At 36.7% G+C, this 16842-nt stretch overlaps 1 protein-coding gene across 1 annotated transcript in view; it reads left to right on the top strand.

Moving 5' to 3' along the window:
• Positions 1–15237, top strand: part of LOC121320800 (transmembrane protein FAM155A) — a 119460-nt gene extending 104223 nt beyond the window's left edge. Inside the window, exons 3-4 of the mRNA XM_041259450.1 lie at positions 13137–13308; positions 14730–15237. Coding sequence (XP_041115384.1) covers positions 13137–13308; positions 14730–15043 — 486 coding nt within the window. The 3' untranslated portion in view covers positions 15044–15237. The remainder of the gene's footprint in view (positions 1–13136; positions 13309–14729) is intronic.
• The last annotated feature ends 1605 nt before the right edge of the window (positions 15238–16842 follow it).

Below are 16842 nucleotides of genomic sequence, written 5' to 3'. Positions count from 1 at the left end.
TTTCAGTGAAAGTAGAATATGACATGATCTATGATTACAGGCTTTGTAGTTTAGTTGAATAGTGGCTTGAGGCAGTCATCTGTGACTGACAAATTATTCAATACACTTATAATTATTTTACTCCTTTAGGACACAATTATATCAGGAAATGGTAGTTCTTTGATTTCCTCAGCGTTTTCCTAGGTATGAATAATTAGGTTTGAACTTAGCTGGTAAACTTGGTTTGCCTTTATTTTCAGATGTACTTGCAAAATTCTATTGTCTATAGGGTGCTGTAATACAAGGCTCATAATGGAATGTGAAACAAGCAATGTGATTGGTCAATCAAGGTTCCAGCTGTCCATATATTGGATGAATATGGACAGTTGGAGCCTTGCAACACATTCTAAATCACTGCGCTGCTTCACAGAATTTTGGGTAGCCTTCTTGCTTACACTAATTTATAGATGCACAGCTGTAACTATAAAACTGATTGACCAATTACCTTCAAAAAATTCCTAAAGTAGTAAGGAGACATGGTGATTTGGATGAAGATCAATTAAGTGAACTGGAAGATGGCAAAACAAAAATAAGAAACCAAAAAAAATAAAGCGCTGTCTTTATGCTCACATTTCCTGACTTTGTCACTTCAAATTATGTATTTTTAGTGGTTTGTAAATACTAAAGAAAAACAGAAAAAGACACTTGTGCACATTATCCACCCCTCTCTGACACAGACCATGAACTAATTATTGAAATCCAAGACGTCATTGAATTTATTTGTATTCCTCACATCTGTTCTTCTCAGTGTGTCTGCACTGACAGGAAGAAAAAAATAACTCAGTGCTGTCCCAACTCCACCCCCTGGTGTATTTTTTCAACGGCAATGTGCACAATATCAATCAAATGATTTAGTTTCTTTCACGTGTTTTATTTAAAGAGACTACTTTATTTGGCGTAAGAATATTTAATTTTTTTTTTTTCCTTCAAATCCACTGTTATATCTGGATTATAACTGCTATAAGGCTCTTTGGGGCTTCTGTATACATTGAATATACAGACTTCTCAGGGGTTGAAGGCACAAGACGAATCACAATGCCCCAAGATGTGCATATATTCAATATATACGGACGGCCAGCCGGGCCTTATTGCATACTTAAACAACATTATCTGTCTGCATGTTGGGAAATAGTAGGCATAATTTATTTTGTGCTTTTACAACATCTTCTAGTTGTAGAATGTTATAACACTGGGAATAGATTTTATAAATAGGAGACCAGTGATATTTTAGCAACTAGCTGAATTTGTTCATGGTACCACTTTTCAACACTTACATGGTCCCAAAATGAATCAAATCCATCACTGTCAATTTATCAGCACATGGAAGTTCCAGCCTGTAGGAAAACAGCAGAGCATCCTTGAAACCAAGATGTGCTGTGCTGTGCTGTTCTTTTGCATCCTTTAGCGCCTCATCTAGAAATATGGTAATAAAAATCAAAATGAAGAAAGCATATTTAAAACTAGAGCTTCCCTGATTGTACATTTCCTAGCGTTAATGTTTCAAATTAAAGTTGAATTTCTTTTTGATAGATTGTGGGACAACATATTCCAAAATTTGCATTTGATTATACTAAATATTTGTAGTAATAAAGGGCCAATTTTACACAAGCTGAAATGATTTTACTTGGTTAGCTTTATAGTGACACCAAAAAGGTTGTAAGCTTCTTGTTGGCAGTGTGTGATTTATGAGTTAATATTTAAAGTTGCGGATTAAGTATGGCATACAAGATCCTTATAAAACATATCAATGTCTTTGAAGCAGAGTACATTATAACCCAAGTTCCCTCAAGGTATTATGATTAATTTAATTCCCATTCATTTTGCACAATACTTGTATACTTAAGTTTTGCATCTATTAGGCAGTGTATTTCTTAACATTTAGTTTGCCACAATTCCATATCCCTTTGGATTATTAGAGTTGCATTTATTTTGTAGTCACTTTGGAGTTCATGCAGAAAGGCAATTGCAAGCAGATTTTATAACAGGGGTTACATTTGCTATCCATTTTTTAATGGAGGCTTGATGCTCTCAGGTAAATCAGGTTAAAGAAAAAAGAAAACGACTAGTATTTCACATCTATGATTTTCTTGTCAGTTATAAAATGTTAATCAGTCAAACTCAAACACAACAAATCCGTCCCTGGTTTATCAGTGGGAGAGAATTGTTATCTCACAGTTGCCTGGGTTATTCAGAATCAATCACATCCTTCAACTCTTAATCAAGTACATTATCATGTTCAATTCACAAAACAGGAACATGCCTTTCAACCTGACTGTGTTGATAGATATAAACTGCTTCCCATTAAGAGACAGTTTTAAGTTATTTAATCAATCTTCCAGGCTGTGGGATGTGCAGATTACTTGGATAACCCTAGTATTCGTAACAATTATGGCAATTATCAATGCACAAGTACTAAGTATAGATCAGCTGTATTTTAGTTTATTTGTAGCTTGTTTTAAGGAATGCAGGTATATCACTAACATATTATTTGTAACCTCACACAGCCACAGCATTGTTTAGATCGAAAGCCTCAGGCGTCAGTCCTCCACTGCAAAGGCACATTTAAAACCTAGAATTTTCTATGAAATAATGTTTTGTATTCCTTGTAAAAAAAAAAAAAAAAAAAAATCTTCATAAAGAACTTCTGGTTTGCAGGGGATATGCCTATTTAGTTACTGGAGGTATGTTGGATCTCTGATAAACCTTTAATGAGCTGCAGTAGCATTATGAATTATCACAGTTTGGAATAAACAAGTAAGTGCTAAATGTAATAGTAGAACTATTTTCCTGTTTTTTTTTTTTGTTTTTTTTTAATATTCTCATAAAATAAGTAATTTCTGATCAAACCCAGGTCCTGTCTTGTGAAACCAGGCAGACATATTGCTTTTCACTTGTTGAGGAGTGCACACAGTGCCATAATACACTCTACACAACTTGTTAATTGAATTGTTTGCCACTTAATGCTGAGTTATCCAGGTACAATAGGAAAGCAGATGAGATGGATGGAAAATATCTTCAGCTTCCGAACTAAACACATGTGTATCATTATCTCATGTTTCTGTAACAGCATTATCAATCAATCCCAAATTTTGAGCAACTTTGACCAAAACAAGTGAGACTGACATAAATACTGAACCTTTTCCAGTTATTCAGTTGGCTCCTCTGGAAGAGCCAGTCTGTTCCCTTGAGGCTTCTACCTTGGCTTACACTACTGACTTTATTTAGGCAATAGGTGCTTGCTCAGTCAAATGCTTGATCAGCGCTGCTGGTATGTGTATGTGTTAAAATGTAAATGGTTTGGTGATCCAACTGTCGGTTATTAATAGTCTTGAAAACACACTGTAGTGCTGTTGTTGGGTTATACCCGAGAGAGACAGCAGACACCACTGTCGGCTTAAAAGCTCTTTGTTACAAGCAGGTTTCAGTACCACTCGCACCCTGTCAGCACAGTCACAGGCAGCCCCTCCCTACCCCTCAGCGCTGCACTGGCTCCCAGGGTGACACACACCCAAAACACAACAACAGCAGTACTATATTATCAATCACTTGAACTAAACATTGGAGAGAACAGAACAATTAAATACAGAAATAATGAACAACTACCAACAAAAATACACTAGAACCACACAATTTTCTCCAAAACCCCATAGTCCTTGCGTCCTTTGTGTTTATTTACATACCCCACTCCCCTGCCGCTCGGCTCTCCACAAGCAGGGCTCTGTCAGCTGCAGCGTCTGAAGCCTCTGGCAGTGGGAGGCAGGTCCAGGCCGTCTGTGCCCGTTACAATACTATTACCTCTTAATTGCTATTGGACATACCTGACATGTCCTCAAAAACCAGATATATCATACCAGGTACGTCCTTGTTAATTATTCTTGCTGTTATTTCACTCCAGATCGCTCAACAAGAAGCTCTTAGAGATAATAAGGGGTCATGGTTTCAATTTCATTATGTTCTTCTGTGTTTGTCCCGTTGACATACCTGCCTGCTAATCACAGGCAGGTGACAATGATTGTCTGTTCCTGGCTCAGTCCTGTGGCATTCTGGGGGGTGTAGTCCTTTTTCCCTGCCTGGACTACATATTTTCCTAGTCTTCCCCATAATCTGCCACTATATATATATATATATATATATATATATATATATATATATATATGTTCCATTTTGGCAGCAGTGATCTTTCTACATCAAATTTCTGAAATGGATTCCTAACAGCCAATACCATTGCATGCTATATGACACTTCATGTTCTGGATAAATGGGTTCAAACTTATGAACAAAAGTATTTTGTTCCCAGTGACCTTATAGCTTTACTAACGTAAATACAATCTGGACAGAGCTCTAGCTGTGTACCATTTCAGTGGATTGTTTTATGAACTCATCGTTTTTTCACCATTACCACTTGTAGAATTGCCTGCTATACAGTTGAAGTACAGAACAGAGAAGATGGCTTTCAATATAGTGAAAGTTAGTTCTTCGGCACTTAGTACTAGTAGAATACTGTCACGTTCAAGCACTTTTTAAATTCTCTAACAGAATAAAGGGAGGCAAACAGGAGAACAACTCGAGTGAATAAACTCCTATAATGTGTTCTTCATATAGTGGCATATAGATTTTCACATACCCAGACAAAAGTTAATCAAGAATAATTTCGCAGACATTTAAAGTTTAACGAATCACAGTGTAAATTCATGCCTTTGGTTTATTAGCGCTTAAATGGATCGAGTGATCACAGACCAAGGCAGTCTGATGTCTTTGCAAACTAACAGCATTAATACTATAAAGCAATATGGTTACATAACTCAGGCAGTCTAAGGCATCCATTTACACTAATACATACAATATAACAACATCTCTAAAGCTAATGATAATAACACTGTGTAACACAATTTTTGTTCCTGGGTAGTAAGTGTTATTTCCTAATTGCTTATGCCTCAGAAGTATAGAAATGGCTATGATTCCCCACAAACTTTGCTTTTGTGACCAGGACAGTGATATTTTGAAATTTACCTATTTCCAATGAGAAAACGAGCGAATTTGTGTCTTTTCGTTCACATAAAGTCAGAAAAAAACAACATATGAATCCAAATTAACATGTATTTATACTAAAGTAATACAAAAATGACTACAAAAGATTTAGAAGTGAGTAGTTTTTCGAGATTTACGATTATACTGTAAATCACTTTCATGAATCAGCCCCCAAATGTAGTCTCCCATCATGTTCTCGTTATACTGTCCTTGGTAGTGGCGTTCAAAGTCCAGTATATCCTGGTGGAAGCGCTCACCTTTCTCCTCCGAGTACGCTCCCATGTTCTCCTTGAATTTATCAAGATGAGCATCAAGGATATGGACTTTGAGGGACATCCTACAGCCCATTGTGCTGTAGTTCTTCACTAGAGCCTCAACCAGCTCCACATAGTTTTCAGCCTTGTGATTGCCCAGGAAGCACTGAACCACTGCGACAAAGCTATTCCAAGCCGCTTTCTCCTTACTAGTGAGCTTCTTGGGGAATTCACTGCACTCCAGGATCTTCTTTATCTGTGGTCCGACGAAGACACCAGCTTTGACCTTTGCCTCAGACAGCTTAGGGAAGAAGTCTTGAAGGTACTTGAAGGCTGCCGACTCCTTATCTAGAGCTCTGACAAATTGTTTCATAAGGCCCAATTTGATGTGCAGTGGTGGCATCAGCACCTTCCGGGGGTCCATCAGTGGCTCCCACTTGACGCTGTTCCTCCCCACAGAGAACTCGGTCCGCTGTGGCTAGTCCCGCCTGTGGTAGTGTACCTTGGTGTCCCTGCTGTCCCAAAGGCAAAGATAGCAGGGAAACTTGGTAAAACCGCCTTGGAGACCCATCAGGAATGCCACCATTTTGAAGTCTCCTATGACCTCCCAGCCGTACTCTTCATACTTCAAGGCGTCCAGCAAGGTCTTGATGCTGTTGTAATCCTCTTTGAGGTGCACCGAGTGAGCCAGGGGAAGAGATGCATACTTATTACCATTATGGAGCAGCACGGCTTTGAGGCTCCTGGATAAGCTGTCAATGAAGAGGCGCCACTCATTCTGGTTACAGGCGATTCCGATTGCCTCGAACAGACTGGTCACATTGTGGCAGAAGCAGAGCCCATCTTGACAGGTGAAGAAGCTGGAAAAAGGTTGGTGACGCTTCCTCTGATCTGCGACTTGCACACTTTCATCCAACAAGTTCCACTGCTTGAGCCTAGACGTCAAAAGCTCGGCATTGGACTTGGTGAGACCAAGATCTCTAATCAAGTTGTTGAGGTCTTTTTGGTTGGGGTAGTATGGGTTTCTCTCCTCAGCTCCACCTCTGAAATTGTCATCTGGATCTACAACGTCTTCCTCGCTCTCTGACTTGCTGCTCTCTTCTAAAGACGGCTGCTCTCTCTCCGGAGGAGTGGGTACGGGGAGCTCATGGCAGTGTGGCACCGGGGCGATGGATGAAGGAAGGTCCGGATACGTGATAGCAGGTGCATTCTTGCCAGTCCGACGTTTGGAAGAGTCCACCATGCAGAAGTAGCAGTTGCTTGAGTGGTCAGTGGGTTCCCGCAAAATTCTTGGGATAGCGAACTTCTTGGCTCTCTTTTCCCCTCTGTACCATCCTACAAAAATACATTTATTTCACCCATAACTAATGTGTAAGAGATTCTCGCAACATTTTTCATATATGATATATATTTTCAATAACATTGAAAATTGTAAAACATTTAAAAATTAAAAACTTTTACAATTTTAAAAATTTTAACAAATTTTATAACATAAAATTCCGAGCAACAATTGTCCATCTTACCTTCCAGCGTTTTTTTGCAGTGCTCGCAGGTGAAATGAGGTGCCCAGGGTTTGTCTTGATCCCCGACAGGCATGCCGAAATATGCCTTGTAGGCCTCATACATCTTAACAGATGCTTCCACGGAGTACTTTTTCGCTCTTGTCTTGATAAATTGGCCGCAGACATAGCAAAATGTGTCTGCCGGATGCTTGCAACCCCTTGATGCCATCTCAGAAAAATGCAGATATGTATCCACTTAGGCAGCTGGAAATAAACTGAACTGGTGGGCTTAAGGCCCCTGTATTTATACTACTATTTATATTACTGGAAAGTTCTAGAAAGTTCTAGAAGTTACTCCAAGTTTACTCAGCACTGAATCTATCTGTAATGTTCTGGAAAATAGGTAAATTTAAAAATATCACTGTCTTGGTCACAAAAGCAAAGTTTGTGGGGAATAATAACCATTTTCTATACTTTTGAGGCATAAGCAATTAGGAAATAACACTTACTACCCAGGAACAAAAAAAAAAAAAAAAAAAATTGTTAAAAATTTCTGCAGAGAAATATGTCAAAATATAAAACAGAACAAAGAAAAGACAGTCATCAAACAAGAGACTCTGAATACAACACCAGCAGTCAGCTTCGCAAAGAGGTCTTCAAAAGGTGGACCACAGGCTTGTGTTATTAGGCTTGGCTGATAACTAATTGTAATTTTGCTCCAATATGTGTAGGATTTTTTTCTCTCCCTTCATGCGTCAGAAGGCTTAATTTAACCTAAATATCTAGTTTGTTATCTCTAAAATTAATGATATACTTTTTGGTACCAGGCATTCTACCACTTTTCTAAGATAAGACTATGTGAGGTTTTCTCTAAAACGAATAATATATGTTCTTGTACCATAGAGTTCTTCTTGCTTATTAAGATAAGAAAATATAAAAGCGAGGGGCCCTTGAGTTAAAAAACTTGGTCTGCAAGTGAGTTTCGCCTTGGTTGTTAAAACATATTTTTCTGGTACCATGAAAATCCTAGTACTTTTACAGATAAGAATAAAAAGCGAGGGGCTCCTTGTCCTAAGTTGCAACTTAGCTACATGTTCCAAGAGGCCCCATCAAGGTTATTGAATTATGTTAGTGTTTATATTTAGGCTAGTAAAGATTTCTGCAATAATATTTCTGCTTGTAGCTTTTTAACATTTTCTAAACCAGTACAGAACTATACAATAATATTATTGCCCTTAAAGGTTCGTTTTCTTCCAAAGGTCTCTTGGACACAGTTTGCGTCCAAGATATCGGAGCATTTCTAGCAGGATTGGAAATCCTTTTCTGGTTCTGTTCTCAAAGGTTCCTTAAAAGCCACCACATGGTCAGGAATCCAGTGCTGCGCATCACAAGTGTGTCTTACTAAATCAGTTACCTGGTATCTACAAGATATCTGAACCCTTGTTGCAATTATCCCCTCTTTACATTCTAACTTTCACAGATGACCCCATCTCACCTGGTGAGTCTCATCACATCCCCAACATTCAATTCTTACATTGTCTATTTTAACATTTAACCCTTGCAGTCCATTTATTCATCGCTTGTCAGGCGCGTCAGGTCCAATTTATTTTCATACACACTGTTTATTTTACATGCACTGTTTAAAATATATATTTTTTCAGAGTAAAACAGGTTTAAAATGCATTGAATTGCAAAAGGACACTCAGTACTGTATCTACAGCCAAGCCCCATCCTTTGTTCGCTGAATTTTTCACATATCTCTTTATAGACGTGCATACTGATAAATCCTCTCCTCACTCAATTTATCACCAAACTCCTCAATAATGTGATCCAAGTCATTATTCTATCACTATAACATCTCCAGAAAGCTCTGCAAATCTGTGTGATATTCTTTGAGTGCTGGATGAAGAAGCAGCTACCTCCTTTGTTATGTCCGTGTTATCTCTGTAGTGGATGGGGCTATGAGATATGCCCTTTTTTTTGGTTTCATTCGGCTCCTATTGGTCTCACTCGGCCATTGAAAGGTTTTCTCTGCTTTTTCAGGAGAAAAAACGACTAGAGATCTGTGCTTTGTCTTTTTGATAATGTCGGACAGGGTTCAACATTAGACTGGAAGGAGAAAATTGTAATGTTGGACCTGGTCCAACATAGGACTGCAAAGGGTTAAATGGGTAAAGGATAATACATGTGGATCATCAGGGGCATACAAAAACATTATTCTACAATGCTTTACCATATGGGTACATACACGGTTTTGGTTCTGCTGGTGACAACCCACTTTGGCATCTTTGCATATTAGTCTGGACACATGCCTGTCTGTCCCCCTTTTCAAAGAGAGTTACCCACAGGGAGTAATGGTTCTGGACTGATAACTATTTCATTTTTACATTTCAATTTGATCAGAGGGCTATTTTGTTAGATATTCCTTCTATCCAAAATGTCTGAGTTGGCCAGAATTCATTATTTTTCGTATCAAAGGGTTCCCAAGCCTCATTACTATGCCCATTATCAGTAGGGAACCCCCACCCGCCCAAGAAATGAAGTTGGTTCCAGAATAAAGGACCAGTTACTTTGGCTGCATAGGCCTTCCATTCAGAAGGTACCAATATCTTATAAAAGAGAGAAAGGGGTTTGAGGGTCACATGTGACAATACTTAATATATAATGTCAGTTCAAAAAAGGTAAATGTACTCATTTGAATTCCTACCAGTGATTGTACAATTGTATTGTTATGCATTGCTTGCTTAGAGAAGATATGACAAGGTTAGACATGAAAGTCCTCAGTTCTGGACAACCTGGGCCTTTATTTAGTAAAAATTATCACAAACGGAAGCACAAGAGCAAGAATAATGGTGCTTGCCCACTGTTACCTTTACATTGACTTGTAATGTATGTACCCTTCAATAACACAAATATATAAATCAATCAATAATACAAATATTTATCACCTGTAACCATCATTCTGTAAATGCTGATCTAATTTTATAATGATTGTAATTATTTAGAGCACCTAGTCTGAACATGTCTAAAATATAAGAGGCTGTCCATCTTGCTAAATCACTCACGTTTTTGTATTAATGAGGCTATGTCTCTGTACTTCTGCTAACACCCCAAGAAAAGGGTGAAGCGTGTTTTTCAAATCAATAGAGGAACTTGGTATGATTGTAGCCATTTGCAAAGAAGGCGTAAACAGACAGTGCATGTGAATTAGAAACTAAAAAGTGCCCCAAAAGTCAGATTATTTCTGATGCGTAAGGTTATCATGTATAGGTGTCACAAAACTTTGTCTACTAGAAAAAATAAGCTATAGTTTCTGATAGGCATATTTTTCAGCATTAACCAAAAAAGTATACATCACTGGCAAATAATAATAATAATAATAATAATAATAATAATAATAATAATAATAATAATAATAATAATAATAATAATCAGTTTTGAGGCAGTCTGTAAATCATCATGGATTGTAAAGAGAAATAACCTCTTCATTGCCTTTTGTGTCCTATGCAGTCCTTGTTAATTTTTTCTTGTCAACAATTTTTGATAAAAAATGTGTTGCCTTAGACTTACTTTTATGCATGACACAAGGATGCGGTTGAAATACATTTTTAAACTATTTTATGCATTTGTTCTCTAGTTTCTTCTTCTTTACTGATTTGTACATCATATTGCACCCTTGCCCAGACTTGTTGTTCCTGATATAAGCCTACGAAAAACAATTGAAAACAATTTAATCAATACAATCAAAAACAATTTCAGTGTCTACCACAAAGGAAACATAATTAACATAATTCCAAGGACTTTTCTGAAACAGAAGTGAATAACAGTACAGTGTTTGGAATTCCAACCCATGTGTAACATAATACTAGAAAACCAGGTCAGGTAAAACCTGGACTTGCACGTTAGCAGTTCTTTGCAGAGATTTAAAGATGCAGTGTGGTTTCCTTGTCTAAAATAAGCAGGAATGTCATACTCTTTTAAAATGAAACACATTTTAATAATGTACTGTGCTAACGCATGTGCAGATAGAAATGGCCACAAGTGAGAAATTTGCAGGACTCCCATTTAGGCGATGGGGTAGTGTAAAGATTAGACAAAAGCAATCAGGCAAAAAAGTAGGAAATCAAGCATTTGTTGAAACAGTGATGCTATTAAGTACTTTTAATTAACAAAAATAAAGCAAAACACAGTAGCTTTAGCAAACAATGACAATTTTTAACTTTTGGCTGCTATCGGCAGCAACACAATAGCACTCCTACCAAGCCCCATCCTCCACAAGGCTGAACATGCAGCCTATGGTTCCTTATATACAGGTCTGACTGTGTAGTGGAAGTGTGATTAGTACTATTTAATGCCAAGTTGTAATTTATTATATAAATGGTACATCTTCTTACAAATTAGTAATAATAGTTTACAGGTTATATTTTTGTTTCACAAAAAAATATTTGTTTTCTAAATATTTGTTATCTTATCTACTGAGTCATCAATAAAAAAAAAAAATGTAAAAAATTGAAAGACATTCAAGTTTAATTTGCACAAAGGAAATTAAGAAGCCTTTTCTTCTGACCCGAATGCTAGCAACATCAATACCATATTGCGACCCTGCATACAGTATACTGTATAATACAAAATGCATTATGCAGCCACCTTGGGCGGAAAAAGGATGTGAACCTTAATATCAAACTACAAATCAATCACAATCACCACATCACAATAAAACCTTTTCTCAGAATATGTAAGAAGTTATCTCCTTTATGTTTTCTGTGTCTGTGGTCAATACTTTATGAGATAACTTAGCTTGTTGGTTTTCCAGTTACATGTTCACATTTCCTATACAGTAGCTTCAGCTGCAGACATACAAGCTTCCTCCCTCCATCTAGGCAGTTGACATTGAACTAAACAATCAGTCCTGTTCTGCCCCCTGCAGCTGCATGAGTTTAAGTATGTGAGCTACAAGCTCTTCTGTAGTTCAGTTAAGCAAAATTAACAAATTAGATTTATACCAATAATAAATAGTCACTATAACCATGATTAGCTAAACTCATGTCTTAACTTCCATTTAATTGTACATTTTTCTGTAGTTCTTTCACTGTTTTTCCTTTTTTCCTATGTGCTTTTTGGTTGTTGACTTCTAAAATGTAAGCCATACCATGTTCTCTCTGACAACAGAGGGTGATTTTCCAATGCGCAATTACATTCATAAATAAATTAACATATATTTTTTTACCACCCCACCCTCCACAGCATCTATTTGTGCACAAACCGGTTGTCTACCGGATGGGAGACAAACAAGATATCTCATTAGCAGTGACGCTGATCCTTTTTACCTTTAGATGACCTTCAGAAGCATAAAAGACCAAACAAATGAACAATAATATCACGATAATTGATTATTGTTCCAACCCTACAACCTATAAATCTCAGAATTGCATAGTATATCCATAAAGCACTATATTTTTTGTATATATAATGTATAGTGTATATGATTTCTGAAGTTTGGTTTGACTTTTTTTTTTTTTTTTTTTATAGGTACAGATAGCTTTCATTTTAAACAAACTATGGTTGCACTTTAGATTAGGGCCATGCATAACCTTGTAGTACTACTGCTCCTACATGGCACCTACTGGTGAAAAATGTGTGTAATTACAAAAATTATTAGCATAATTGTATTGTAGTTACTATTGAAGAGAAGGAACTGGACATATATATATATATATATAGGAACTATACATATATATATATAGTTTTGAAGGCATTCATTGCCCTTGATTTGGGTCTACTGTTTTATATCTGTGTTATTGTATAGGCACCTCTTACCCTTCTCTTCAGTGCTGGAGTAAGATTCTGTCTCTAACAGCAAATAAAGAGCCTCCTTATTCTACATGGAGTGTACAAATTATTTAATTGAAGGATCTGTTCTAATTAGGGCTGGATTACGTTGGTATTTATTTCTCTCCAGTCTTTAATAATAAAATTATATATATATAGTGTAATTGTTATCCCTTTTTTAATTGTCATTACCTTTAAAAAGATGTTTACAGATGCATAATAATAATGGATTCTAAACAAATATATGCTAGCATTTATTTCTGGAAATAGTGTAGTGTTTTGCATTGTATGAAAGTTATTACATATTAAATACATGTTTTTTTATGTTTTGTTTTTTTTACAGTAAGTGGATTCTTCTGACACTGAGGAGAATCAATATCCTGATCCCCATGATCCTGGGGCAGGGATAAACTTGTCCAGTACAATAATCTTCAATTAATGAGTATGAACCTAATTTACACCCACTCAATTCCTGTCTTTCCAGACTGTCTACAAACCGTGGCTGTGTTACCAGTATTTTGAAACCACGCAATTTCACTGCAGTAAGAAAATACCTTGCAAGCAATACTGTGAGGAAGTGCAGAGGAGGTGTCCGTTTATATTGCCAGACAATGACGATCTTATCTATGGAGGGAGTCCAAGTTTTATTTGTACAGGTAACCCATCCAAGCACTGTTTGCAACACTGCTTCAGGTACACTGTATTCATCAAACATTGGTTTAATGTACACTATACTCCCACAAGTACCCTTCAGTTCTCAAAGGGGAGTGTGCTAAACACTGTATATCCTTTTATAATCACAGACTTTTGTTTGCAATTTTCAAGAAAATCTAGACAAAGTCATTCCTCGAAAGGATAGCATGTTAACTGTTGCAAAAATGTACAGTATATATCAGCAGCAATTTAAGTTTTGCGATTAAAAAAAGGGCAAATTAGTTCACATTAATAGCAAGTAAATTAGAGGGGACTTACAGTTTAAATTTATTTTAACTGTTGTTAAAAATTACAGACAACTGGAAAAAAAAAATATATACAGTATATTGTCAGATACTGCTGGCATGGCTGTAGATAAATAGAGAATTTGAAGCCGATATACAATTCATAGCTACTACATACAGAAAAAAAAAAAAACAAAAAAAAAAAAAACAAATATGTCAAGCTGTTAGAAACAGTGGAAATATATATACACACACACATACACACACCTTGTAGACTTATAATAGAGAATTTATCTACAAATTTTAAATATTGCAAGTATTTTGTGGGTTGGATATGGATGGGTTAAAAAACCTACCCTTGAAGATAAAATGCTTTTTACTTCCCCTCCAACGGGGCAGGTCAACCACACATATGAAAAACGACTGCAATACAATTAGTTTACAAAACTAGCTGCAACCTGTTCTGTTAATCAATCAGGTTATAAATATATCCAAGATTGGACATCATTACCATCACTGGTACCTCTGAAACATTTATGAGGGTCAATAAAATTCACAACATATGAAAATGTGTTGGTTTGAATGGGAGGCCTGCCATTAGAGGGAAAGATGAAATGCAGAATAAAAAGGATAAAATGGTTAATTGATTGCTATTATAACTAGGTAGGAGAGTATAGCTCGTTAGATGCTCTCCATGCTTTGCAGGAGAGAAGGCTTTGTTGAGGAAAGTTTTAGTTTTGTTTTAGACATAGTCCCCCCCTTCCCAGAGTAGTTAGGGGATACTAGTGTTAAAGGGTGGGTTGAGCAGGAAGCTGTGACTGGAATTGAAGTTAGGCACTAGCTTGCCTACCTTTTTCTTTACAAACAGGAACAACCAGCTGAACTCTCCGGCCTTATCAGAAACACTGACGAAATGCTACAAAGATTCTAACATTCTGAGTTAGATGTTGAATTTTAAAACTTTGGTTCACACATTCTAGTTAAGTCAGTGGCAGTATGTAGACTTCGTGATGAATTACCAAAGTTTTTTTGAATCATTCAGATATTAGATATTGCTAAGGTCATTACTATTTAGGTTCTTGAAATATTATGAAACTTAAAGGTGCTGTGGATTCATTTTATTTTTCTTTACCTCACAGGGATTTTAGAAAACCATCCCACCGATGCAGAACCAGAGTGCTGTGATGTCAGATGGGACTTTAGACCAGATAACCAATCCAAAGGGACAATAAAGACAAGTGACTCAATGGTGTGTCATCATAGGACATCGCTTGCAACTTCTGCAGCATCCAGACTGTGCAACAGCAGGCTTAAACTGTGCTTTCTAGTCTTAATTCTCTTACACACAGTAGTGACAGTGACTGCAGCACAGAACTCTACAGGACTAGCTTTTGAAGGGATTTCTACTCTGGAGGATAACATGACCAATGAAGAGCAACAGAGACATGCATAAAATCCCTAGATTGGCACTTTGGCAGCCCACTGCTACCAGCAACAATGGCTTAGCCTTGTGGATACATTTCAGAGTGGAGTGGGCCCAAATCAACACAAAAAGGACTCTCTCTCACACACACACAAACACACACACACAAATACCACTGGTTTTTAGTTGACTAAAAGGCAGTGTTTCAACTGAGTTTTCTTGCACCATTTTATACACTATTTTAATGTTTGTTTGTTTTTTTTTTTTTTGTGGGGGGCGGGGGGGGGGCAGTTTGCACTAGGTTAATACAGGATTTTTCTTTAAGAGAGGGGGGGCTCCAAAGCCAAATCGAGTCTTGAACACACGGTCTGTATTTCTATTCATTTTGTGTGTGTGTGTGTGTATATCCAGTATTTATTTTTTCTTTTGAAGTTGATTTTCGATTTGCAAAACACAAAACAGCTGCTAAGTCTCAATTGTGTGACAGAATCCTTACCACACACGCACTCGCATGTACAAAAAGGAGCGTGTGCAAAGCCAAGGAGGCACGAGACTCCTTCTGCTTGAAGTTAAATACAAATCAACAAATACATCAATCAATAAATGCATACAAGTGCTGTCCTTTGCCTCAGATGGTGGATTTGGACAGTTGGTTTGTTTGATAATGTTTACGAAAGTATGGTACCCAGGTTTTCATTGTGAATAAATCCAGTCCTTTTATCTGTGGTCTGTTGGACAGCTAAACCGCCTTGCCTAAGATTAAATCCTCTGTTGTATCCCTCTCGTTATACAAGTGGTAGCAAAAGTTTACAGTTTGCTTTCCCTGCTTATATATTGATGTTTAAAGTGTGCAGTATTCCAACATAAGCAATCTGAAAAAATATATATAATATATATATATATATATATATATATATATATATATATATATATATATATATATATATATATATATATATATGTGTGTATTCTACAGATGACAGATACTGAAATGCATTAAAGCTAGACATTCATTTTTTTAAAGTTAGAATGATCTTAAACAGTGCAGGTTGAATTTTTGACAAGGACACTGGCATTTCATTTCATTTCAAGGACCCAGGTTGGCATGTTGCCCAGTTCCTAGTACATGAAAACAAATACCCTTGTGATAGCTGTCATCTCAGCCCTGTGTTTTAAAGGGTTGAAAACAACCTCATCAGAACCACCAACATAACTCATTAGTTAGAAATACATGGGTATGCAAAGAAGTGTTTTATTTATTCAGGGAGAGGCCTTTCCTCCCTTCTTCCAGGTGTCCCAGCATACCTGGTAATGTATTACAATTGAATTAGTAAGAAGTAAACATACATTAATGATACATTCTGGATCAAACCGAAATTCAGCCTGTTTAACGACACTTCATTCTATGGTATGGAGCACACTCACCCAAGTAGCTATCATTGGTACTGCAAGCTGTAAATGAAAAGTATTATGCAGAGGAGCCCAACTTTTTATTAAAATAAATATTCAAATAAATATCTGGTAGATATTGGATAATGAGATATATAGTGTTGTTGTTGCCTTCTGTTCACGTTTGTAAAATAATATGAGTGACAAAATGTTTAGATATGCAGTATGTAAAGGATGTGAGAAAGAGAGCTTACAATTAAAGGGAAGGAAAATTCATAAGGGCTGATTTAAACTACACATTCCTTCCTTTTCATCTGTCTGCATTAGGGTGAGTTTGAAAAGTAAATTCAAGCTAACAAAGTACATGAGAGGATTTATTATCCCAGAAATGAGAAATGCTAATAAACTATAAACACTATCTTTGATGGAACCAGTACAAT

This window comes from Polyodon spathula, chromosome 9 (genome assembly GCF_017654505.1).
Source record: "Polyodon spathula isolate WHYD16114869_AA chromosome 9, ASM1765450v1, whole genome shotgun sequence".
Classification (NCBI taxonomy): Eukaryota; Metazoa; Chordata; class Actinopteri; order Acipenseriformes; family Polyodontidae; genus Polyodon; species Polyodon spathula.
Note: the sequence above shows the minus strand (reverse complement) of the source record. Positions and strands in the feature narration are given on the sequence as shown.